The sequence below is a fragment of the Onychomys torridus genome, chromosome 4 (assembly GCF_903995425.1).
Source record: "Onychomys torridus chromosome 4, mOncTor1.1, whole genome shotgun sequence".
Classification (NCBI taxonomy): Eukaryota; Metazoa; Chordata; class Mammalia; order Rodentia; family Cricetidae; genus Onychomys; species Onychomys torridus.
In genome coordinates, this window is record NC_050446.1 from 18759255 (window position 1) to 18786119 (window position 26865).

At 35.4% G+C, this 26865-nt stretch overlaps 1 protein-coding gene across 7 annotated transcripts in view; it reads right to left on the reverse strand.

The window, feature by feature from the left end:
* The window catches only part of Lrp1b (LDL receptor related protein 1B), a 1919409-nt gene that overhangs the window by 494910 nt on the left and 1397634 nt on the right, over positions 1–26865 (reverse strand). For all 7 annotated transcript variants that reach the window (XM_036183000.1, XM_036183003.1, XM_036182999.1 and 4 more), the window contains 6 exons: positions 25442–25576; positions 24741–24870; positions 15298–15424; positions 15014–15165; positions 14595–14719; positions 13142–13513 (listed from right to left, as the gene is read on the reverse strand). In XM_036183000.1, coding sequence (XP_036038893.1) covers positions 13142–13513; positions 14595–14719; positions 15014–15165; positions 15298–15424; positions 24741–24870; positions 25442–25576 — 1041 coding nt within the window. The remainder of the gene's footprint in view (positions 1–13141; positions 13514–14594; positions 14720–15013; positions 15166–15297; positions 15425–24740; positions 24871–25441; positions 25577–26865) is intronic.

Sequence of the window (26865 nt, forward strand, 5' to 3'; positions counted from 1 at the left end):
ACTAATTATTTTTGGCCAGGCAACCATTATAATATACATAGTAAAAATAATTTAAAGCAAAAGTAAATATTCTAAATGATCAACAAAACAGCAAAAATATTTTTGAACAAAACTTCTGATAATTTATAATTTCTTATAGAAGAAATTATGGAACCACATCTTAGCTTAGCTCATTTCCACTGAAATTTCCCCCTCCATTCCTTTGTGTCAGTTGGCAATCTACAGAAATACTTTCTACCACAAAGTCCCAGTGTCTATATTGGGCTGGGACTCAAGTGGCCATTTCCACTATCCTTTCTTCCCTCCAGTATAATCTCTCTAGACTTATCTTTGTCTTGTCATAACCTCTAACTAAAGCCACTCCTCGCATAACACCTCCATTCCCTGAGTTTCCTAACCCTTGACCCCTAACCTGTTTTTTCCTGTCTCTCCAGACTTATTATTTTTCCTACTGAAGACTAACTTCAGGATCCCCTTCTAATACCCTATCTCTATAACCTGGGAGCAACACCTCTTGTTGTGGACCCAGCTCAACTCTTTCCCACATACATTGTTGATCTTCTCTTCTAGCCAATCACTATTCTTTTCTATCAGTGATCAATCCACAGAAACACTTTCTACAAGTGTTCTTCAGTGTCTAAACTGGGCTGAGACTGAGGCAATTTTCACTATCCTCCCTGGTATCAGTCCCATTAGACCATTCCCTAAGGCCCTCTCATCCTGTCCTCCAAAGCCATCTCCATTCCCTTCTGTCACTTGTGACCCACAGCAGCACTAGATAGAGATCAGGTAACCCATAGCTTCAGTACTTGCCTAGGATCCAGAAGGGTCAACAGAAACCAAAGATGCAACTATGCATTCAACAAAGCTAGGACCAGATGTCTACACAAAAAACACTTAAAACCTCTTAACTCCAGATGCCTAAAAATTGTAGAATAATATTTTTGTACATTGTGAAGATTTATACTCAATTGGTTTACTAAAATGTTGAACAGCCAATAGCTAGGCAGGATTAGGGGATGTGGAGGTTAGAGAGAACACTGGGGAGAAGTAGGGCAGAGAGGCACAGGAGACACCAGCCAGAAGCAGAGGAAGCCAGAGAAGAAGATGTCATACTGAACAAAGGTACCTCAACGTGGTCGAGCATAGATAAGAAATATGGGTTAATTTAAGATGTAAGAGCTAGTTAGTAACAAGCCTAAGCTATTACTCAAGCATTTATAATTAATAATAAGTCTCTGTGTGGTTATTTGGGGTCTGGAAGGCAAGTCCTGATTTTAAAAAAAAATTAACTCCTCCTATATAGATCCCAGTGAATAAATACAAACATGGATAAGCCAAAACCAACATGCCTCCACCAGAATCTAGCAACCCTGATGCAATAGGCCCTAAGAAATGCAATAAGCTGAGGCATAAGATAAGGACTTCAGAATAGCAATTGTGACTATATGCAAGGACCTTTAAAGAAGCTTATGAGGCCCAAGAAAATACAAACAGTTGAATGAAATAATCAAAACACTGAAAGCAAAAAATTAGCACTTAACAAAGAAATAGAATCACTAAAGAAATCCAAAACAAAACTGGAAAAAATTAGGATATCAAACAAAAACCTCAAAGGTAATCCTCACCCACAGATTATAAAACATGGAACAGAGTGTCTCAGATGGTGAAGACAAGGCAGAAGAAATGGAAAGCTTGCTCAAAGAGAATGTGGAATCTAAAAATGTCCAGCCACAAACATCCAGGGTTTCTGGAACAAATCCATTAATAATAGGGATACAGGAAGGAGAAGAAGCCCAGGTCAAATAAATAGAAAATATACTTAATAGAATCATAAAAGAAAACATTCACAATCTAAAGCAGGTACCTAGTAAGTTATAAGAAGCATAAAGAATACCATGTAGAAAGGACCAGAAAAGAAATACTCCAAAACATATAACAATCAGAACACTAGATATACAGAAGAAGGAAAGCATATTAAAACAAAATGGGGTGGGGGTCAAGTAACATAGTTCAATAACATCTAACTTCACAATGGAGATTTTCAAAGCCAGAAGTTATTACATGAATATTCTACACACTATGAGAGACTACAGATGCCAGCTCATACTACTGTATCAAGCAAAACTATCAATCACAATCTACTAAAATAGATAAACATTCCATGATAATACTACAGTTAAACAATTTCTGTCTACCAAACCAGATCTACACAGGCACTAGAAGAAATATTTGAATCTGAAGAAGATATTCATACCCAGAAAGATACAGGGAATAAATAATTTCAGAACAGTAAATCAAAAGAGCAGGAAAAATCCTACACCATAACAATAAAATGAAAGAAATAAAAAATTATTAAATGATAACTTCAATTTTCAAATTAAATGATTTAGACTAACAGTTTAGATTAATAAACAGGATTCTTCTCTTTGCTGCATCCAAGAAACACAGACCACCATAAGAATAGACACCATCATTAAAATAAAAAAGTATTGCAAGCAAATGGAAGTAAGAAGAGAAAAGAGGTGTAGCTATTCTAATATCTGACAAAATAGGCTTCAAAACAAGCTAATAAGAGGAGGTAAGGAAGGAAACTAAATACTTATTAAAAGAAAAATCCATTAATATGTTATTGCAACCCTAAACATTTATACATCAACCAAATGCAAGGGCAACCATGTTCATAAAAGAAACAATACTAGAGCTGAAGTCACATATTAAATCTCATACAGTAATTGTGGGTGATTTCATACTCCACTTTCACCAATAGATGTGTCATCCTGACAAAAATTAAGTAGAGAAATGTTGGAGTTAAATAAATGAACCTAGCAGGTATCTACAGAACTCAAACATCAGAGAATATACTTTCCTCTCAGCAGCTCACGGAACTTTCTACAAAATTGATCACATACTTAGAAACAAAATATGTCTCAATGGACATAATTAAACTGAAGTAACACCCTGAATCCTTTTTGTCAATCATGGATTAAAGCTGGGTATCAACAACTAAAAGAACAGAACATGTATGAACTCATTGAAATTGAGCAACCCACATCTGAATGAAAAATTGAAACAAGACAGAAATCAAGAAGAAAATTAAAATCCTTTTATAATTGAATTAAAATGAAATCCAAACATACCCAAGTCTATGGGACATGATAAAAGCAAGTCGAAGAAGCAAGTGCTTACATCAGAAAATCAGATAAATCTTCTATAAGTAACCTAGAAACACATCTGAAAACTCTAGAAAAACAAGAAGATATAACACACTAAAAGAGTAATGGGAGAAAATAAATTCAATGCTTAAATAAAAGAAATAAAAATAACAAACAGTCACAACAAAAGCATACAAAGAATCAATAACTGAAAAGTTGGTCCTTTGAGAAAATCAAGATGATTGACACATATTTAGCTAAAGTAACTAAAAGATAGAGAGAGAAGATTCAAAGTAATGAGATTAGAGATGAAAAGGGGGACTTTGCAACTGATATGGGGAAATTAAGAGTGCCATCAAGAAATACTTTTACAACTGCAAGTTCTAAAAGAGCTAGATGGATTTCTTGATAGCAATTGAGGCACAGTAGAATGGAAATGGAGTCAGCAGAAGTTCACAAGTTGAAGGATGTTTACTTCAAAGAACAAAATACTTCCAAATTTTCTGAACTGAAGTAGAATATCTTGCTCATGCTTTAAAGGCTAAGAAAATAAAACAGGATCTTATGAACAGGCTCCAGGTATATGTGGAAGAACACAATCATTAGTGACATAAAATCTGAATTAACCACATGTAGGAAACTTTTAGAGATAGCCATTTAGTCTCATGCTTTTAATCCTTGCACTTGTAGGTTAGGTAGAAGGACTGTCTCAATTTAAAGCCCAAACTTGTTTACAAACTGAAGAGAATGCAAATAAAGAAGATATATTAGGAGATTTAAGAGAGGGAGGACCAAAGTTCACAGAAGTCCTCATGAATAGGGAGAATCTCCTGAAAACACTGTTGGTGTGGCATCAGAAAACAAGGTAGTAAAAATTACATCTGAGATAAAATTACTGGAAGAATACAGAAGAAAGGAGAATGATTTGATATATCTGTAAGCTTGTCAAGTAAGAAGTCTGCTCAGGCAACTAGACATAGAATGTCCCTTTTGTCTCTAGAGAATCTAAGGATGATGAGAAGCTGGATAAAGGAAGGACAAATTTGGGAGTTTGACAAATTCTACTGAATCTACAGCCATTGAAGACACAGAAGCAAAGAAGAGGGGAAAAGAGCATTTGGGGATGGCATAATGACAAGTTCTTCATGGTTTCTGCTCCATAGTGCTTTTGAATTCTCTTTTGTTTGTTTGTTTGGAGTGTGTGTGTGTGTGTGTGTGTGTGTGTGTGTGTGTGTAGGCACCAAAATGCACAGTCATATACCTAAGTATAGCCCATAAAGTAGAAGCATATACCCTAGGTACACTCATGAAAACCAGCTGAAGTTTGATTTAGTTGCTGTTCTACATTTATGGTTGTTGGTTTGTTTTCAATTATTTTGCTTATTAACATAAAAAAGAAAAAGGACGTTATAGAATTTTTACGTAAGTGTATAGAGCTAGAAAAAACTCATCCTAGGTGAGGTAACCCAGACCCAAAGAGACAAATACTATATATATATATTTCCTCTTATATTTGGATGTTAGCTTTTAGTCCTTTGATATGTGTTACACAATACAAATAATCATAGGTGCTAGGTGTGGAAGAAGAATATCTCCCAAATAAGGGAAAATAGAATATATTATAACAAAGCAGACTAGGATAGGAGGATTAAATATGAAAAGTGATGAGGGAGAAGAGTAGAAGGGAAAATATGGGAGGGACAACTAATACTAAATGCCATTTGAAAAACCATATAGAAAACTACTACAGTAGAAGCTTCCTAAAATATATACAAAAATGAAATGAGTCTAAGCAAAGTCACCAATAAATAAGAGAGACAATGTTTAAACTAGACTTCTTATCCAATCCATTTATCATATCTGGATGAGTTGTTGGCCAAAGGAACCCCATTAAAATTCCCAAACATCATAGCTTATTGCCAATGCTATTGTTTAGTCTATAAAACCTGATGATCAGGCTTATTCTGAAGGCAACACTGATATCACTGAACACAGAAAAGTCAAGCTGGTGCTTAACTAGAAACTGCACATTCATTCTACGTAAAGGTACATACTAGAGGAGAAAGGTAATCATCAATATTTCCCATTTCAAACCCTGCAACCACCAACAAGTAACCCACATGTAAGATACAGTGGCGTAAATAGTGGTACATATGTTATGGGAGTAACCCAGCACTTTCTGATTGGATTTAAGGCCTTCCCCATGGGATGGAACTCATACATGGCACTGCTGAAGCAGCCAAAAATGTTGACTAGATGAGCCTCAGAGGAAACCTAACACTAATAGCATTCTGAAAGAAATGGCAACAAAATGATTTCTAAAGTTACATTACTATACCCATGCATCAGTGACTTGCTCAGCTATTATCCAAGAAGCTTCATCTTGCAGTTAGTTAGAACAATGCATAGATCCACAAATGAGCAGCAGAGTAAGAGACTTTGGAGCATACAATCCTAAATGGGATGCCTTCATCAAATTCCTCCCAACAAGGCTCAGAGAGTTATTAAGAAGAGGTAGAAAAATAAGAGCCAGAGAAGACTGATGACTAAGGAATTGGTGCCTTCCAAACACAATAGAACTGATGTACATATAAAGTCACAGAGATTGTAGCAGCACATACAAAGCCTGTACAAGTTCACTGTAGATGGGGGTCCCAGTTTTGACATGGAGAAGTAAATACTCACATTACTGATCTTGAGGCTATTTGCAATTGTGACCCTCTGACAAAGGGAATTTTTTAAATTTGTCTTTTGCTTGTTTTATTTTGATTTCTGGGCTTTGTTTTGGGTGGATTTGGTTTTGTTTTTATGAGAGTTTACCTGTGAGTGTTTCTAGGTTTTTGTTTGTTTTAAAGAATAAAGAAGAAAAAAAAAAAAAAGCAAAGTTTCACTGTGTAGGGAAGTGGGAAGGATCTTGGAGGAATTGGGGGATGGAAAATCATGATCAAAATACATTACATGAAAAGATTTTTCAGTAAAAATAAAATTCATGAGTCAGTCATCCACTGGTTAGGAAACAGGCTCTTTGTACCTCTCAGGAAGTCAAACTGTACTGTCCTCTGAAACCCACAACTTGACTGCTTCCACTAATTGGCCATTAAGTGTCAATTCTTCACTACATTTGTGAACTGATACTTGTAGTCAAAAAATGGCTGCATATTTTATGTTTTGATATGGAGGACAAGTAGAATGATTTGGTTGTACATTCACTTTGATTATTATACATTAGTTCAGTTTACCTTGTTATGATATGAAGTGTTGTAAAGCTTCCTTGGACATATCTGACTTGAGACACAATACAGACACTTCCTCAAACATTACAAGCAAAATGATATTCCTAAAACATGGATCTAGATTACAACATTTGTTTGTATTTCACTTCACCTACTAGATAGAATGATTATTAAATGTTTTATATAAAATACAAATATTCAGTTAGGCACAGATCTATGTTCAATTGAGGCATAATTTACAATTAGTGAAAGAGTACAATGTCAGGAGCGATTGTCAGGAGCTATTGGGGGCCTTGGCACAATTACAGCTAAAAGCAATTGATAATTCAGATGCCACCCCACCAGCCAAATTGTTCTCTGATGGAAAAATCCTGGAGGACAGGGCTTGCAGGGCTACGGGCTCTGAAGAACTGGTTGATTTCACTTGTACCATAAGAGCTATATCTCCCCATTACCATGCATTTTCATGCAATATGTGCATGTAATCTCATGATTGCATCTCAATTTTATGGGCACATGTATTTGTGGGTGGTCAGGAAGATGACTTCTCATTGGGCTGTATAATTGTGATGTATGGACAATATGCTAGGATGTGCTTCATGGCTGGATCTGTTGTTCACAAAGACAGTAGACACTTAAAAGCATGCTTTGTTCCTTTTTCTCAGACTAACTGCACACATTTAGTTTGTTTTTACCTCAGAGCAAGCTCAGACTAGACTTTAGGGCTTTGTATATATCATAAGTTTAAGACTTTACACTTACATACAAGGTCAGTGTTTTGGGTGTCCAATCAAGGTTATCCACTTAAAGTACCCCAAGAAAAACATGCCGGGAATTTGCAGGCAAATGGATAGAACTAGAAAATATGATCCTGAGTGAGGTAACCCAGACTCAGAAGAACAAGCATGGTATGTACTCACTCATAAGTAGATATTAGATGTAGAGCAAAGGATGTACCTAGACTACATTCCCACAGCTCCAGAGAAGCTAGCTAAAAAGGAGAACCCTAAGAAGGATGTATGAATAGCCTTGGGAAAGGGAAATAGATGAGCTCTCCATGAGCAAACTGGGGGTTAAGGGGGGAATGGAGGGAAGGGGATGGGGGATGAGAACATAAAGGAATGGGATGGCTGAACTGGAACAGGGACAGAGTGGGAGAGCAAGGAAAGAGATATCCATGATAGAGGGAGACATCATGGGAATATGGAGAAACAGGGTGCTAGGGAAGTTCCCAGGAATCCACAAAGATGACCCTAGCTTAGACTACTAGCAATAGTGGAGAGGGTGCCTGAACTGACCTACTCCAGTAATGATTGGTGACTACCCTAACTGAATCATCAAACCTTTCTCCAGTAACTGATGGAAGCACACCCAGAGATCCACAGCCAAGCACTAGGCCGAGCTCCAGGAGGCCAGTCGAAGAGAGGGAAGAGGGATTGTAATAGCAAGGGGCATCAAGAACATGATGGGAAAACCTACAGAGAAAACCAAACCAAACTAGTGGGAACCCATGAACTGTGGACCAATAGCTGTGGAGCCTCCATAGGACTGGACTAGGCCCTCTGCATAGGCAATACAGTTGTTTAGCTTAACCTGTTTAATGGGTCCCTGGCAGCAGGATCAAGATCCATTCCCAGAACATAAGTGGGCTTTTTGGAGCCCACTACCTCCAAAAGATGATGGGATGTCTTACACAGCCTTGGTTCAGTGGGAGGAGCTTGAACCTGCCTCAGCTGAATATACTAGGCTCTGCTGACTCTCCATGGGAGTCTCTGACTTGGAGAAGGTAGGAATAGGGGTGGGTTGAGGGGGAAGGCTGGGTGGCGAGAAGAGGGATGAGATGGGCATCTGTTGGTATATAAAATGAACAGAATTTTTCTTACTAATTAAAAAAAGAAAAAGAAAAGAAAAGAAAGCATGCCAGTTTTTCACTTGCCAAGTCTGCTGATAAAGAGCTTTGTCTCAAAGTTTGTTGCACTTGGCACTGTGCCTTCTTCTTCTTGTCTTGAAACCATGAAACCTTGTGTTGCCATGGTAAAGGGTTTGGCTCCTTATTGCTTACCCTAGGAATGTGCTTTTGACACATTTGAGGTAACACTTGTAAATTTTTTTTAATTGCTTCAAGCCTCCTGTAAAAAGAGAATTTTTAGGCTAGAGGAAAAGAAGCAGGAGGATTAGAACAGAGAATTAGAGCTAAGAAATTATAGAGGCCAGGCAGTGGTGGTGCACACCTTTAATCCCAGCACTTGGGAGGCAGAGCTAGGTGGATCTCTGTGAGTTCAAGGCCAGCCTGGTCTACAGAGTGAGATCCAGGGCAGGCACCAAAACTACACAGAGAAACCTTGTCTTGAAAAAAAAAAAAACAGCAACTAAAAAGAAATTATAGAAAATTAGGACAAGAAAAGTAGAATAAAGGGACATGTTTGGAACAGAACGAATGTGAGAAAGTTTGTTAACTTTCAGATCTCTAAGTTCCTTTTGCTACCTCTAGCCAACCTGAACCCTGAAGATAGCTTTCAGAACTGGATTCTGTGGTTATCCATAGTGCAATATAAGTGTCTAGGAACAAATGAAGGGGTACCTACAGTGTGATAAATGCATACAACTAGACAATATTCAGCCATGAAAGGAAGAAACTTCTAGTATATGCTGCTGTGTGAATGCACATTAGATACATGATGCCATATAAAAACAAATATAAACTAAGGATAAATATTTTAGGATTTGATTTATGTGAAGTATCTAGGATTGGCAAACATATACAGACAGAATGTAAATTATTAGTTAGAAGAAAATAGAAAAAAAAGGATTTGCTTTACTAAAGACAGTTCCTCTTGGAGTAATGAAAAGCCTCAGATTTAGAGTTGTCACTGGTGCCACAATTGTACATGTAATTAATGGTGATTAATTACATGGATAAAACTAAATAATAGTGGGCTTAGTGACTACCAAGCCTCATAACCTGAGTTCTATTCCAAGGGATCACATGGCAGAGGAGATAACCAACTCTTACTTTGTTCTCTGACCTCTATAAGATCGTCATGAAATATGCATCAACATACACACAAACAAAATAAACAAACTAATAATTACAATGTAGAAGGTAAAATAAAAAGTATTATTGTGTCATAGTCACATAAGTAAATACACATTCATATCACAACTTTGAAAACTGATTATACAATATACTAATAATCATTAAGATAGACAGTTTAAATATATTAATACTATGGTATGTATACTGTATCTTAATGAAACTCATTTTTAAAGCCCCTTACCTTTGCAAAATCCTCAGAATCACCCTACTATCCTCCTTACATCTCTCATCCATTTGTGCCATAAAATCTATATTTTAATCTTACTAAATTACTTCTTTTCAATTTCTTTAAACCAAAATCTCTTTGAGTTCTTAGACCTAGAGAATGTTTTCAATGTTTGTTAAATAACTATTGTTAAACTATCCGTTGTCATTAAAGACTCCAGAAAGGCTCTAGGTCTATGGTTATTGTCTAGAGCTAGTTACTAGATTAAAATGTAATATAAAAGTTTGCTGTGAATATTTATCAATATTGCCATTGTCTAGAATAATACATCAATATGTATTATAGCATAAATAAGACATGCTAAGGAAGATAGCTATGTTTAATGGTAATGAAAAGAAATTTTTATAAATTCACAGATTTGCTAACTCTCTGGCATCCTACAAGATGGCTGGATTCCCAACATCCTACAAGATGGCTGAATTCTCTTATCTGTCGTGATATCTTCTTTTAATTGCAGCTATTCTGTATTCCATGGTTTGGAAGGGATAATATAAAATATTCAGGTAACTGTGGATTCTTGCTTACTAGGCAGCACAGGACAAGGATAGCTGTGGGTAAATGAAGTATAGACTCTGAAATCATGGTGTTGGACTTTTCATAACACATTACATTAAAATATATTGGTCTATCACTTGCTTTGAATGGATCACTTATCCTTTTCATTTGCAAATATTGCTTCCCTGATTACATATTGCTTCCCTGATTACACATTCCTTCCAAGGTTGAGAACTCCATTAGTCTGTGCCATGAACTCACAGACCTTGGAAATCATTCGCCTCCCCAGAAAAGGCTCCAAAGATTTGGGAATCTGTCAAGTTATTGTCATGAATAAGTGCCTTTAAAAATAACTCATTTCACTTCATTTTAAAATAGTATTTGCAGCAAATATTATAGTGACAGTGTCATACATATTCCCTAAAAAATATCTGCCACACACCCAGGTGTGCACCATTACTGCCACACTATTCCTCCTTGGGAGTATGTGGTACCTCTTAGGGAAAGAGCCAGCTGATGCAATCAAATGCCTGACTTCCTTCAGAATGACAACCTAAATACCTTGTGTATATTATCTCTTGCATCATACAAAATACCAAAGAGGTCAGTATTAAAGAATTAATATTTGATAAACAAACAAACAAAACCTAATGCTACCTTTTCTTAAATTTTTTTGCTTAAGTAAAGCTAGCTGTTTTCCTCTACATAAATTACAGTGAAAAGCAAAGTGACCTCCAATATAGAAGGGACACACTGTGTAAGTGGAAGCTAAGGTACAATTATAGTCAGTGCCTTTATAACCTCAGAACAAAGGTGAGCTCTAAGAAAAAGACAGATATTAGAACACTTAGGTATTTGAAAATGGTTTTGTTTTCATCTGCTCTCGATAGTACACTTGGGATCCCTAGGGGTTCACACTGTGAGAAGCACAGGCATGGAGTCATGCATCTCCTCTCTTTCTTGCCACCTGGCCCACTCAACTGATGATTCCTATCTACCCAGGCAATGTCCTTTACTCAGTTCTGCACAGCATCGCCTTTTAAAACTTTCATGTGATTCTTCACCAGGTCTATTGTTTATTCTCTAAACGCCCCAGGTATTGTGTAGTTCTACTGTATTACAATGATTGTTTGCTTGCAGACTTCTTCATTAAACTGTGGCTTCTAAAGGCCTCTGAACAGACATTCATCTTTTACCGCCAGGGTGCCTAAATTGTACATGATGAATAAGTTAATTAATAGGCTGTGGTTCAATGTGAACACTTGCAGTGATGAAGTCTATCTGAATGGAAAATGACAAACGGAAAAGCAATATAAATGTAAACCTCATACAGACATACCCAAAGAATCAATGAGTGTCAATGAGTGTTAATCTCATTATTAGTACAGTTACATAGTTGTTACACACAAGAGAGAGAGAGAGAGACAGACAGACAGAGAAAGAGAAAGAGGGTGAGAAGCCAAAATGTCTTGGGCCACAAATATACAAATTGCTATGAAGTTACTAATAAATATAGCAACCTACACAATAAAAATTGTGACCTTGTGCTTGTAAACTGAATACCTGAACTGATTAAAAAACTGAACATAGTAGAGGCTAGATCTTATTGTTTTGCAAATAAATATTAATATGAGGAAGTAATTTTGCTTATTAGATTTCCATAAACTAATAAAAATTATGATAGTATTTTTGGAAAAGCTTTGAAAAAATAATCTTTTGGGTAAAAATAATCAATGGGTAAAGATTAATTGATAGGACATTTGTGTTCAGCCACCTATAAAAAATAAAGTACAAATGACTGGCTTGGTGCCTTGGTTTCAGTTTAGTTAAATTTGCTTCCTGGTTTCTATCTTATATAAATATTTATATTTATGAATGAGCACATTTATATAAACAAATATTAACTGTAATGTTTAGTATATTTATGAGACACATAATTCATTGATCAATATTTTAAATAAATAAATCAATGTATACTGGGTGCGAAACTGGGCATATGTTTGCAAAGAATAAAATAGATTTGTGGGCTGAAATAAATGTTTGCAATATGTCACTAATGTCAGCTAGGTGTCTAACACGTTGATCAATAATCTTGTTTTATAATTAAGGATGATGATACAAAAAAATCTACAGGAAATGGTAGTTTTCAGGTCTGGATGAGATTGTATTGACATTGGTGAGGCACACGTTTCATGTTTAAACCTGTATTACTTCACAAGTTTATTATAAATGTAGGTTTAATATTGCAATTTAAAAACAGGGATACAAAGACTGATTCAGTACAGTGAAAAGAAGTGGCCAAAAATAAACAGAAATCACAAAGTCACAGCAGAGAGTGCGTGAAGATGTTGTTATCTATGAATTTCGGATGACAGGAAAGGGGTGTCTGTACATTAGGTAGATAATTAACACTGACCAAAACATGAAGCTTAAATAGTTACAGTCATTTCTTTCTTTTCCATGATTTTTGTTTGTGTTAAAACTTAGAGCCTTGTGTTTGCTAGAAAAGCCCTCTTCCCGCTGAAATGAATCTTCAAGCCCAAATCACCTCTTCAGCATCCCCTCATACAACCACACATTGATGTTAGATAATGTGTCAGAAAATATGATTAACTGGAAATCATTAGAGATATTTTAATGCTGCCATTTCACCACACTTGAAGGGTATCAATTAAAATAATTTTGTGAGGACATATTACCAGTATCACGAGTCTCGTATGCCAAAAATGTGATGATCACTGCAGATATGATTAAAGCTGCTGTTGAGAGTATGTGTGGTTACCTCCTGCTTTGACTCTGGGGGTTGATGGATGATGACAGCATCCTAGTCATCCTGGAGCATGACTGTGAGAAGTGCAACTGCTCCATGCACATACCAATGCTCCCCACCCCCCAAACTCAAGTGACACACAAACAATTTAAAGGTTGTACTTACTTTCAACAATTACTTGTCTATCTTCCCAGTTATCTTTAATAAGCTGTATATTTCCGAAGTGTGCATCACTGTAAAAGATCCGATTGGTACCTTCTTTTCTTTGATTGTAGTCAAAGGCCAGGGCTATGATATTCTTGAAATAATGTGGGTTCTCATAGGGCCTTACTGGGGAATTTAAGTTGGTTTCATCAGAAAGATGTATGCTTTTTAATATTGTTCTTCCTGAATATAGCAAATAGCCCTCGTGCCTCAGACAAGTTACTCCATCCCCAGCCAAATAGCCATGGGCACAGGCACAGGTTCTCCTGGAATTCCCTCGGTAAAGACAGAGTTGCTTACAACCACCATTTTCTTTGGCACAGACATTGGTACCTGAGAAAGAGAAAACACCCAAACATATAACACTTTTTTTAATGTTCGAACAAGTAGATCCTATCTCTAATGTAAACATTACAGTTGAACTTTAAGTATAATTTTATTTGTAAAGATTGGTCAATAAAAATTAAATTCAAAACAATAATAGATTTTTAAATCAAAAATTCTAGTTTATATATATATATAAACAAAGCATTAAGATTTAACTTCCTAAGGATAGATATTTAGCTTAGTGGTGATGCCTTTGACTAGCAAGTACCAAATCCTAAGCTCAGTCCTCAGCATCAAAAACAAACTAAAAAGAATTTCCTTTAAAAAGTAGTTGAATATATTGTTTTAAAATGATAGATTGTATATTTCACAGTCTTTGACACATGTAACTGATTAACTCAGAATATAATCTGAAGAGACTGAGAAATCTTGTTATGCTCTTAAGAGTGTCCATGAGGCACAGGAAATTGCAAATGGATGGCTTTATTGTGCCACACCTCTTATACATAAGGCATAAATGATTCAAATTTTAAAAGGTCAAGTATTCAAGGCTGAGTCTGTGTTACGAATTCATTATTCCCATCTTCAAAATTATTATATAAAGTTCCTTCATATACAAAAATTGAGTAAAAAGAATTTTAAAGTGGACCAAACCATTATGAAAGAAGCAATAATTCAGAAATACATGTTGAAAACAACTCTTTTCAGAACCGTAACAACTTTTGTTCTAAAAGATAATCCATAACAAAAATTCAGTTGCTTCTTTAATACTTTCGTTGTTGCTTGTACTTTTTGTCAAATATATTTAACAAGATTTAAAAATATATATTTATTAGTAAAAACCCATTCTCAAGACTTATCCTATGTTACATGACCATACGTATGTATAAAAAAGGAATATATATGCATATAAATTATTGTATCTTCATTTCCTTGGCCTTCTCTATGATTTTTGTAAGAGAAAAATCACCAAAAGGGGAATTTTAAGATTGTGAACTTAATACAAATTAATTAATTCTGAATTTTTAAAAACAAAAGAGAAATGATGCAAAATGTATGAATTGTGTATTTCATGAACTGTGCTGACCTTTCTCTCTTACTCGGTTAAAAATTTTGATCTCTTTTAGGTTGACTCCGAGTCCGGTTCTCATGGTTACTGTTTCTGTAGCGTCGTTCTTGTGACCCCTTCTGACCGATCCATTAGCATGCGCTCTGCCAAGAAGTGGAACACACAGCATCAACAGTCTTGAACTAATTAAAATCAAGTCAGGTAAAACTGAAGATAGGAGATGGCTCAAACGGAAGAAAATAAACTAGTGTGTGGAGCTGAAATGCTTGACCGCGGAATAGCAGAGATCCTTGCTGACCTCTTCTGAAAAAATTACATGGTTTTGTGAAATTCATTCTGTAACCTTGCTAAGGGATGGCTAATCCTACAAGGGCAAAGAAATGGCACTGAAATAACATTTTGAGACTCAAATACTTACAAAAAAAAAAAAAAATTACCTGTCAGACCAGTAGATGTAAGCCCCAAAGACCGCAACTGAAAACAGATCCACACTGCTCCCAGACAGCACCACCTCACGATTCCCGCCAGTGTCAAGGTCAATTCTTTCTATCTTGTCTGTGCGAGCATCACACCAGTATAATTTATTTTCCTACATAGTGATTTGAAAGCAACAGTACAAGCTGTTTTGGTTATTTATTAAGTAAATAAGGGAGTATTAAAACTAAACTACTGCAAGCTGGACACGAACACACTTTAGAATCTTAAAAGCAATCCAACAGACCTCATAGTCAATGGAGATGCCATTGGGCCATGCTATTCCCATGCTTACAAGCATGACCTTCTCGGAACCATCTAGGTGAGCCTTCCCAATGCAGGGCATCTGTCCCCATTCAGTCCAGAACAAGAAGCTGAAATTAAATCGATCATTTATAATAATAAACAGATTAAAGGGCACCAAATAAAACCACAAATGACAGCGAAGCTCTTAACAGTATAGTGTGCATAACAGAACCAAATAAACCACAGAACTTAATTTGCAAATATCTCTGCAGTTACTAATAGAATCTCATTATAAAGCATTTTTAACCGGGTGTAGAAATCACAAGAATGGAATACAGTAAGGACAAATATTTCAGGATTTGATTTATATGAAGTTTCAAGGACTGGCAAACACATACAGACCAAATGCAAATTAGAAGTTATGAGAAAATAGAAAGAGGGAGTTGCTTTATTAAAGTAAGTTCCATTCAGTGCTTTGGAAGAATCAATAATATATGCTCATCCTATCTGAAATTTTCTTCTCCAACTTGTTGCCTAATTTTTTTCTTCAGCTTCTCCTTCATTAGGCCCCTGGTGCCTCTTTGATTATTCCTGCACCATTAACCCTACACCACAGCAGCAGAGCACACAGACCAGGGTGGAATATTATTACTGGACTTTCTTAACCTTATAATCATTTTGAACAATTTTCCTCAACTTCTTTGTGGGCCCAAGAAAAAAAGTGTTTTGTTTTGTTTGCTTGCATTTCCTGTTATATTTAGAATTGTATATATAGTAACCAATAATTATGATAGTTAAAAATTAAATCTAGTATTATTTAATTTATGCAACTATACACCAATAATTGTAACTTTTAACCTTCACCCAAACATCTAAATGTAACTATTCTAATTTAAGTTTTAAAGGGTCGCATGTGATGTCACGCTAACGTATGGTTTTACGCTTACAAAGCATTTTACTTTAATAATCTCAAAAACTGATGTAAAAGAATATGTAATTCAGAAAGAGAAGCTAAAGCATTATGAGACAAAACATATTGATAAAGGGAATATGAACAATGAGGGTAGAAATTCATTTTTTTACTCATTCATTCATAAATTCAGCATTTATATGATAGGAGAGGGATTCATACTTTTAGATGAATATAATCCTTCATAAATTTGAAATGATGTACTCACAAGCTCTCAGCCTATAGAAAACTAATGCTTAGAAAAATAACTCAAGAAAAGATATTTCTTGAGCTTCCTATATGAAACCAAAAGAAAACCTGCTTATTTTTGTAAATTCATAAAAAATTATTAACCTCAAAACTTAAGCTACATAAAATATATACATTCAATTTATTCATGTTACTTTGAATTATTTTAGTAGTTGATATTTTTTAAAAAGCTGAATAAAATTTATGTGCTGGTATTTGACAGCATAATGAAAGAGTTTTGACTAGAATTCCAAGTAACTGAATCCTGAGGACATTGCCATTCATATTTACAAATTCTATAGTACAGGGAGGGAAAATTTAATGGGAAATGTCACCGATGTTTTATTAGCATGAAACTGGTTAAAAGCACATGAAAAAAAATCTATATAATAAAGTCAAGACGTTTAAGTCATACTTTCAATATATTAAAAAATATGAACTGGTAAAGAGATGTATGATGTCATTTAATTGTCTGAGGACAAATGTCACAATTGTTAAAAGCCAGGTGCTATTGGATTACAATGGATGCACTCGGACAGCCAGGAGAGTCATTCCCATCACCTTTTAACATATTCAAATAGGGATGGAAATGCATATAATAAACCTTTTACTTAATACTAATCCATTTACAAATAGAGTGAATAAGCAGTGTAATACACATATTGGAAAATCATAATGGGCTATTCAAGCTTGGTGAGAACAGGCTAGCAGCACAGAGGCCCTTGTTGCTCTCTGCTCTAAAGCTCCCTCCCTGGGCGCTTAAGCTCTTAAAACAAGATGAAAGGAAAACAGCAAATAACTAAGTTATAAACACTATGCCCCTGAGGGCAGCTAGAAAGCAGACTCTTTCCAAACATTATTATCATTTATCCTGTAATGTAAAAATGTCAACAGTGAAAAGGAAAGCCAGAAGCCCATCTAGGGAGAAGCTAGGGAGTGCTGTCTGTTTGGAATCCTCTCAACTGCCTGCCTTAGCTTTTCCAGTCAGTTTCTGCTAGATAATACTAGAAGCAACCAATCTGATGGTCCCTTTCTGATGCTATTTTTGTTTTGTTAGTTTGTCCTTTTCACCTTGAAAATCTCACTTGCGAGACACTTCTCCACCAAGGGCTCTCTCAAACTGGAACTCCAGCTGCCTTTCCCAGTCAATTTCTGTTGGATGCTTGTAAGCCCACAATTTGATGATATTACCTTTGGTTTTCCCTCTCATGGCTTAATTCACTCTTTTCTGGGGCATGTTGTAAGCAATTGATTGAATGATGTCACTCCTGGTGCTTTCTGTTATTTGATATTTATTCTTCTGCTTGTTATAAATTTAATAAACTGACTCATCCAAATCCAAATGCACAACAATTGTATATCATTTTGTGACCTTAGAGAACACATTGTCTGAGAAATCTGTTTCACATATTTAAGCCTAATTCTCATAGCTGTGGAAATGATGGCTTAAAGTGAATATTTTCTGTGCATATGATCAAACAATGGACAGGCTAGGAAACAAATTCAAGCATGTAACACCATCTTTGTTGGATATTGTTTTACCAATGCCAGTAATTTTATATTGTAAGTTATTCTTCCTGAGCTATTTTGAGTATAACAAGAGATGTCTGTACATAAAGACAGACATGGAATGAAGAATAATATGAACAGGTAGGAGCTTAGTTTTGCAGAACAGCTTTATCTTATTTAATAGTAAGAGTCCCTTCTTATTTTGAATTGTGATGTTTCCATGCAAGATAGTAAAATGAGTGCTAATACAATTTGTGGGTTAATCTTTTTTAAGAAAAACTATTCTGCATGTAGATTTCATATAATTTTTTCTGCATGTACAAGTGATCTGAAGGGCTGGAGAGATAGCTCAGTGGTTAAGAGAACTGATTGTTCTTCAAGAGGGCCATGGTTCAATTCCCAGCACCCCCATGACAGCTCATAACTGTCTGTAACTCCAGCTCCAGGGGATCTCACACATCCATGCAGGCAAAACACCAATACATATAAAATAAAAATAAATAAAGTTTAAAAGACAGAGAGAGAGAGAGACCTGAAAGGATACCTTACTACAGAAAGCCAAATAAAATTACATGTTGATGATTTTATTGTTAATTAATCAATTTAATAAGGTCAAAATTAAATAATACCTTACAAATGCAAGCCCAAGATTACTAAAAATAGGGAGCTGACTAGGTCAAACCTTTAAGAACATAATGCACAGAAGAATAACATTCCAGTGCTGGGATTATAGCCCCAGATGAGGTCATGCTTTACAGCTACAAAATGCTTATCATGTTGAGTGACATGGCCGAGAAAAAGAACTGTAGGGTACTTATGTAGTAAATTTAGCCCAGGAAATACTATCTCACTGCAGAAAAAGTTAAACATTTTCAAAATGAAACTTTATGCTTTAGTAAAATCTATTTAATAACAGATTATTTGTTAAACTAATATGAAAAAAATCACATTTTTATATATAATCACTCTTAAACAGAGATATAATACGCAATCAAACCAGGCAACATATATCCTAGTGTCTAAGAAAGGAATACAATGTTTAGTTTTATTTACAATTTTATGCTATTCATGATTAATCAAATCTTTCTACATCATGCTATGATTTCCCATACTTTTCATGCACAGTAAATTACTTTTCAGTATAAAGAAAATTATTAAAGTTGATTCTGCCTCATTCCAAGAAGCTGCCAAAAAGTATTAAAGTCCGGGGGGATAAAGTTGACTTTGCAAGAGGAACTAAATTCCTAGGTGGTTCCTGTTTTGCATTTGGCTACATTTAAAAAGACTTCAAGTCTCTTTTGTTCCAAAATAGGCTTCATGCCTACTTTACATGGCACATTTATATCTTGAATTTAGCTAATTTACTCTATAATGGTCCCCTTTTCCCTAGACAGTATCACATGCCATATTTTACTTTCAAACAGAATTGTAAATGCTATATTTCATTTTTAAGTTAGGTATTTTTGCTCTTAAAATCCTATGTTATGTTACTTGGAAATCATTTTGAATGGTTTTCATAAACCTTTCATTTTAATTCATTTTCTACTGGAGTCAAGTCAATAAATAAATATGTGCATGCCAATGTGTAGAGGGACACCTGTCGCTGTTGTTTTCAAATACTAGTAATTATTTTCTATAAATCATTTCTACTCTTAGCTGCAAACATGGAAAATATATTCTTTCATGTGACTCTTTATGAAATGCTTTCAACAAAAAATGAGGATACACAAAGACTATTCTAATATTGTAATAAATATAAACGTTCTTGGCTCATCAGCTGAAATGTAAATTTTATATTAGGGACTGAAAATCAGGAAGTCAAAACTGTTTATCGACATCTTGCTAAGTCACTGATAAGTTCATGGTCTGTCAATGGAGCGAAAAGGTGAATCTGACAAATGTCTACAGGGAGAAATGGAAGAATTTGAAGGTAGATGAGATGGCTTATGGCTTGTATGGAACCACAAAAAAGCAACATTTCAATTACTTTAGGTATATCATTGAACAAGTCCCATTTTAAGAAAAGTAGTTAGTAGGAGTGGAGGTAAAGTGAGGTTCAGGCAGGGAATCTAAAGGGAATTTGAAAAAGAAAGAGAGGAAATTGATTTCAATATTTTCCAACTATGTATGTATATTTAATAGATTTCACTGTATGTACACTAATTCACTGACTGACACAAATTGAGATCAGTTCAAATAATAACTAAAACGAGGGAGAGAAAAGCCTATCATGTTGGAAATAAAGAGAGTCAGCGAAGATGCTCACAGAACTGTTGCAGCCCACAGAGAGAAACAGAAACAAAAAAGTCTCCTGAAGGCAGGAAATAGAAAAGTAAATTCTTAGGTGGAAAGTCAGGGGAGGGAAGGGTCCAAGACAAAGCAAGGGGAGTAAAAACCTAGAAACGTCTTCATCATGAGGCCATGGGGATACTGAGAAATGCCTCAGTCAGGAGAGATTGGGCAGGGGTCAGCGATGAGCCAGTAAGCACAGATCAGTCTTCAGAAGCTAAGAAGCAAATATTGAGATGTTAATAAAACATTTCTGTTTTTGTCTATGAATAAAAGGACCTGGGTGCTATTTGAAAGCAAGAGGAAAGTATTTCATTGAGGAACACAATTTTAAGGTGATAAAGGAGAAGAGTTGGGGAGCAATATCTGAATAACATGTAGAAGCTCCATGGTGTGGAAAGGAGACCTTTGGAGCCATAGTGGTTCCCACTGGCTGACAGCATTCATATCTGACCTTCCTACCGCTGCCACTCCTGGGCTTTGTGGATCACTCTGATCCTGTGAACATGCCAGCCCTTGGTTCATTTTTCCTTTTGTCGGTGCTTCAAACAGGCAAGCCACCAACTCATCTCAAGCGTCACTTGAAAGCATCTAGTGCTAGTCTCTTGCCGAAGTGCTCCCCTCTGGACACAGAAAGGCATCTTGGAGGTCAGCCTTCTGTGGGGGCTGTCTTCTGTATCTCCTGATGTCTTACCTGCTGTGACTACCTTTTAGAGGCCTCCCCTCCTTTAACAGTTAATCTATTACAACTGTCAGCTTGGAATCCTTCACTTACTCTTCCTTTTAAGCGCTCTCTCTCTCTCTCTCTCTCTCTCTCTCTCTCTCTCTCTCTCTCTCACACACACACACACACACACACACACACACACACACACACTGCTGATTTTTTTCAGCCTCTGTGGCCATATCAACACATCGATTAAATTTAGAAACCCATCCCTTTGTTTGTATATGGAGAGGTAGATGTTGCTGTAATAATTTTTGAAAATACAACTTGTAAGTTCTCCAAGTGAGAATGCTGAAGACAGAGTCAAACATGAAAATGTAGAATTCAGGAGAAAGATCTAACACATAAAGGAGATGATAACTGGAGACCATCAATGTTAAGAAGTCAAAGAGAAGAAAATATTTTACAGATATATATCTGGTAGAGTACTAATATTCATAATACACAAAAAAACTAAATAGAAAACAAACAACTCTGTTACACATGGGCTAAGAAACTGAACAGTTCTTAAAAGAAGAACTACAAATGTCCAATAATATTTTTAAAAATTGCTCAACACTCTTGCTCATTAAGGAAATGTGAATTAAAACCATTTATTTCACTGTACTCAGAATGGCAATCATCAAGAAAACAAATGACAACAAATGCTGGTGAGGGTGTGGGGAAAGGGAAGTGCTTATTCACTGTTGGTGAGAGTTTAAAGTGGTGTAGCCACTGTGAAAATCAGTGCAGATGCGTCTCAGAGCACTAGATCTACCAGATAACTCAACTATGCTATTCATGGGCACAAAAGCTAAGTACTCCAGGTCTTACGACAGAGATTCTTATACATTCATGGTTTACTGAAAGCAGACAAATCAACCTAGATGCCCATCAATGGATGAACAGATAGCCAAAATGTGGCGTATCTAAACAATTGGCATTTCTTCATCTGTAAAGGAAAATGAAATTATAAAAATTTCAGAACTGGGCAATATATTAAGTGATATAAGCCAGATTCAGAAACACAAACACATGTTCTTTCTCATATGTGGATCCTAATTTCTAATTTTTATGTCTGTATTCATGTGGGAGAATGTACAGAAGCAAAAAAAAAAAAAAAACTATGAAGAGGCCCATGAGAGGAGAAAAATAGATGTAAAATATTGAAGTTGGAAAAATTACAGTGGAGACACAGAGTGAGGGATCAAGGAATAAAAGGAGAAAGGAGGGTCAACAGAAGCAAGGGCAGGTGCAAACGTTACACTTACAACAACCACTTTGTAAACTTATTAAAATTAAAAATAAAAAAATGTTGAATAGATTTTTCTTGAATGGATAGATAATACCTCTCCCAGAAACTGTAGCATTATTAAATGAAAGTACCAGCCCAGAAGATTCCTGTGATCCCCAAAGCAATACAGGCTATTTTTACTACTCTTGGTTAGTAACGTATAGGTATAATCACAAATATTTAGAAGGCAATTTGAAAGGCACATCATGTCCATTTACCAAAACAAAGTCAGGAGCTTCCCCATTAAGGACTATACCCTCTCCAGCTTTTGACCAGATTTATAGTGCCTATACATACTAGAACTAAATGGTTAGATGTTGTTTCTGAAAATACAATACGTGTTGATTGCATGACATAGAGAAACCAAGCTAGAATGGAGCTAGAAGATTCCTCCCTGAAGGATAGTGTTCACAGTTTTAGAAGATGCTGCACAGGCTGCTGGAACAGAAATGTCATCACAGTCATGTTCAGCTCTGAACTCTTTATGCTACAAAAATGACCTGCCAGGCATGATGTGCCCATTGGTGCATTAGTAATTTGACTCTTTGGAGGATAAACAGCCATTTTCTGATTGTTTTTGAAGCCCCCTTCAGAGACAGGAATTCATTTCTGGTACTGTAAACTTGGTCAAAAGCTGAAGAGGATATAGTCCTTAGTGGGGAAGCTCCTGACTTTGTTTTAGTAAATGGACATTATGTGCCTTTCAAATTGCCTCATAAATATTTATGATTATGTCCATACATTAGTAATAAACTTTGTCATACTTTGGTCATAAATGTTTCTTTGTTTTTGTTTTTCAATTTGATGAGTGGTGGTTATCACATTATTACAGAAACTCATAAATGGAGAAAGTGCCGAGAGTAAATGACATAAAGCTTGGCCCTAATTGGAACAACTATAGCACTTCCCAAGGTTCATGGAACATTTTGAAGGTAAAGCAGAAAGAATGCAAGAGCCAAATAAAGAGAGGGTGGCATTGTAGTTTACTGTCTTTGGTATGTCACAGCTGTTGCACAATCTTGAACTTTCAGCAGCACTGATTATCTACACAAGATCTGTTCTAAAGTGTGTCCATCAGCTTTCCATCACAGAGGTGGAAAGGTAATCAGAAGGTTCCCCACATCAAGTTCCAGAGGATTTTTAGTTAGTTTATGCTTGTTAAGGGGGCTGCAGTTTAAGAGACACTACCCCACTCCTTCTGAGTAGGTATAGACAAGCATTTGGTTAAAGAGAAAGAGACAAAGAGAAAAAGAGACAGAGACAGAGTTTCTTCAGTAGACTAGCTTCTGGTAAGATGTTCATGTGCTAGTAAATAACCCTTGATTCTGATTCCTGTAAGTACGCCTAATGAAACTCATTGGTAAACACCCTCAGGAGATATCATAGCAGAATGAGTACTAATTGGAAAGAGGAAAGGGGTCATCAGGAATGAGAAGAGGTTAAAGGAGAATCATAGGGGGTAAGATAATCAAAATGCCTTATGTGCATGTGTGAAAATGTCATTATGATACACTGATGTGTATAATTAATACATTATAACAAAAGAAAAATAGAACAATAAATAGAAATAATTCTAAAGAAAAATGAGTTAGAAGGACCAGAGCTATAGACCAATCAAGGAAACTATTTTTTGTGTCTAGAAAAAAATGTCTCTTTTAACCTGACAAGTCAGAAGCTTTCCTACTTAAAGAACTAAGTTCATTCTGACATCTGGGACAGATTTCTTAGAATAGGACATTATCTAAGCCCTAGGTGGGTAAACTAAATATTTTAATATTAAATATGTCAATATTTAATCTTTTGTTTGCCCATTTTGACTCATCTAAGTATGAAGATGTAGACCACTCTGCCTACATGCCATGAACACACAGAAGTGGTTTACTGCAAATGAGCTGTACAAGATGGACCTATGAACATCTTATTATGGATAAGGAACAGTATCATTAGGCCCCACCTCTCCTGTCTAGCTCTTGGCAGTTAATGGCTGTTGGGGTGTGTTACTCACTTTTTTTTCCAGTGGTATAGCAACTGGTAAGCTGCACATGATCCAATAAATGATCCTCTAGTATGTACATTCAATCAACTCTATTTCAAATTATTGACTATCAAAACTTAAGTAAAAACTTTGAAAGTAGGAGCAGGTCTAGCTGGGAAGAAAGGTCACTCACTAGGAATGGATGTGGGATAAAAGAGTGAATAAGGCATGGGGTTGACCAAAATACATTATGTGGAATATAATGTTCAGTAGTTTCAAAATCAATTTTAAAGGTCATGATAATTATGAATTTTCCCAACAAGTACTTGCAAAATTAAAATAAACTTTCTAAGCTAAAACTATTATAATGTTGTAGATATTATAGTTACAATGATGTGATTGCCTAATTTTTCTACTATAACTTAAGAAAATACAGTTCAAACCCAGAAAATATTTGTAAACCTTAAAATTACCCTTTTTCTGGGTGTACAGCTATAGATCTTGGTTGATCCAGGCCTTGGGAGATAATTACATAACGGAAAGAGCCATTGAGTCTTGCAACTTCAATTAAATTGAATCCGTGATCTGTCCAATATATGTTGCCTAGGAGAAAAACAGAAATGCCCACAACCAAGTTAGGAATCATAGAATTGTTTTTTAATTATTCTTGCAATTAAGTTTCTGAGTCTTCACATAACTAAGAGCATGTTTACTTTCTTTGATTGTATATTTACAAAACAGCTATAATTAAACTAATTCATGGAGACTTCAAATTCCAATCTCATATTTTGATGGTTTAAACTAAGTAGTATCTATTGACATGTTTAAAAGAAGTTGAAACTTCTCCCAACTGTTCAGAGTAAGTATTTTAACTTTATACTGACTTTAAGCAAAAGAAAACTTCTTATACTTTGTTTACCATGTGGAACTCTCTGGAGAACTGAGCAAACTTAACAATTCACATTCTACATCTACATAAAAACACTTATCCAAAGGCAGTAGAAAAGTTGAACCTAATGCAAAAGAAAGTATTTACCCCCTTGGCTAGAAAGAAATTTTAAAATGTTAGAAACAAAAACCAGAAATATTTTAAAGAAGAATGAACCCCCTATAAAAAGAAAACAACAACAACAAAAACTGTGGAATAAAAACAAGACTAAGCCATAGATTTTACCAGCAATCCAGTCAATCGCTATTCCTTCCACTCTCCCCAAGCCATTGGTAACAATGTCTTCTTTCCAAGTCTGGTCTCTTTTAGCTCTGCTGATTTTATTAAGTCCCATATCTGTCCAATAGATGGTGTCATTTTCTATTGATTAAACACACACACAAAAAAACACAAGCACACTCACTATTAAATGTATCAGTACATGTATTAGGATCCCATTGGAATCAGTGTTGCAGGATCATCCTGGACAGAAAACAGTGGATTCTCAGCATTCTTTATGATTATTTACTAATATGAATAGTAGTAAAGGAACTATAAAATAAAAGAAACTAGGTTTCAGCATTTAAATTTTAAAGGTGCACTCATGAAAAAGTTATATTATGTTTTCAGCATTGTTCTATTTGTTTTGGCTCAATAAGTTTTTATTTCCATGAAATTAGGGTGTTTATTCCAAACCATGTATTTTTCTTCTAGTTTTTGTTCTTTTTCTACTTGGTTGTGAGCCACCTGAATGAACGATGGATAGTACTGGAGATAATCAACTCAAGAAAGTCTCAAAGTGTGGAGACAACAGACAGGCATGTGAAATTCTTTCAGTTCTAGCAAGGGTATTTTAAAAATAAGTCACTCACTATATGTAAAAACTGAAAAGACGCTCATCACCAGTTAAACCTTCTGAGGTCCTAAATAGCATCTCAAATGGAAAGAGTTCCCTTGTGCTTCTCAAATGCTTATTGTACAAACATAATTCAGAATACTTGAAGAATTGCTCCATGATATTCAGTCCTTAAATAACTGTGCCTTTTGAATATTGAATGAAAAATGTGTCTAAAAGATTATAAGTGAAATATAATACATATATGTATATTCATGAAGGGTAGCAATTACAGGTCAATGATTTTCTACAAAGCTTCTAGAAAGACATTGGGGATAAATCATTAAATAATAAATTTACCACCTGCTAATGTTTTGTACTATGGCCAATGCAGCCATTTGAAGAACAAATCATTTAAGACCAATATATTTTACCTCTGGCACACTGACACACTATGGAAATAAAGACGAAACAATTAATATACTAAAGCATCTTTAAGTAAGTGTTAAGTTTCCATATCAAATGAAATATATCCTAAATTTCCACCCCTAAGCAAGGAGTGATAGCAAATAGTACTACCCTCAACAACAGTTATGTCAGAGATATGATGCTTTGAAGCCAAGCAGAAGGCACTGTATACACATAGCTATTAGGAAAGCACACACTTCTCTAATCTGCCTATCGGTTTATACATTTTGAAACAGGGACTTGACAAGAAAATAAGAATTACTTTATTTTGTAAAATATTAAGTGATGTATAATGAATTCAATGTTTTGCTTCAAGTATTAAGCTCCGTGAAAGATCAGGTCCACAATTCAAAACCATCTACTTGGT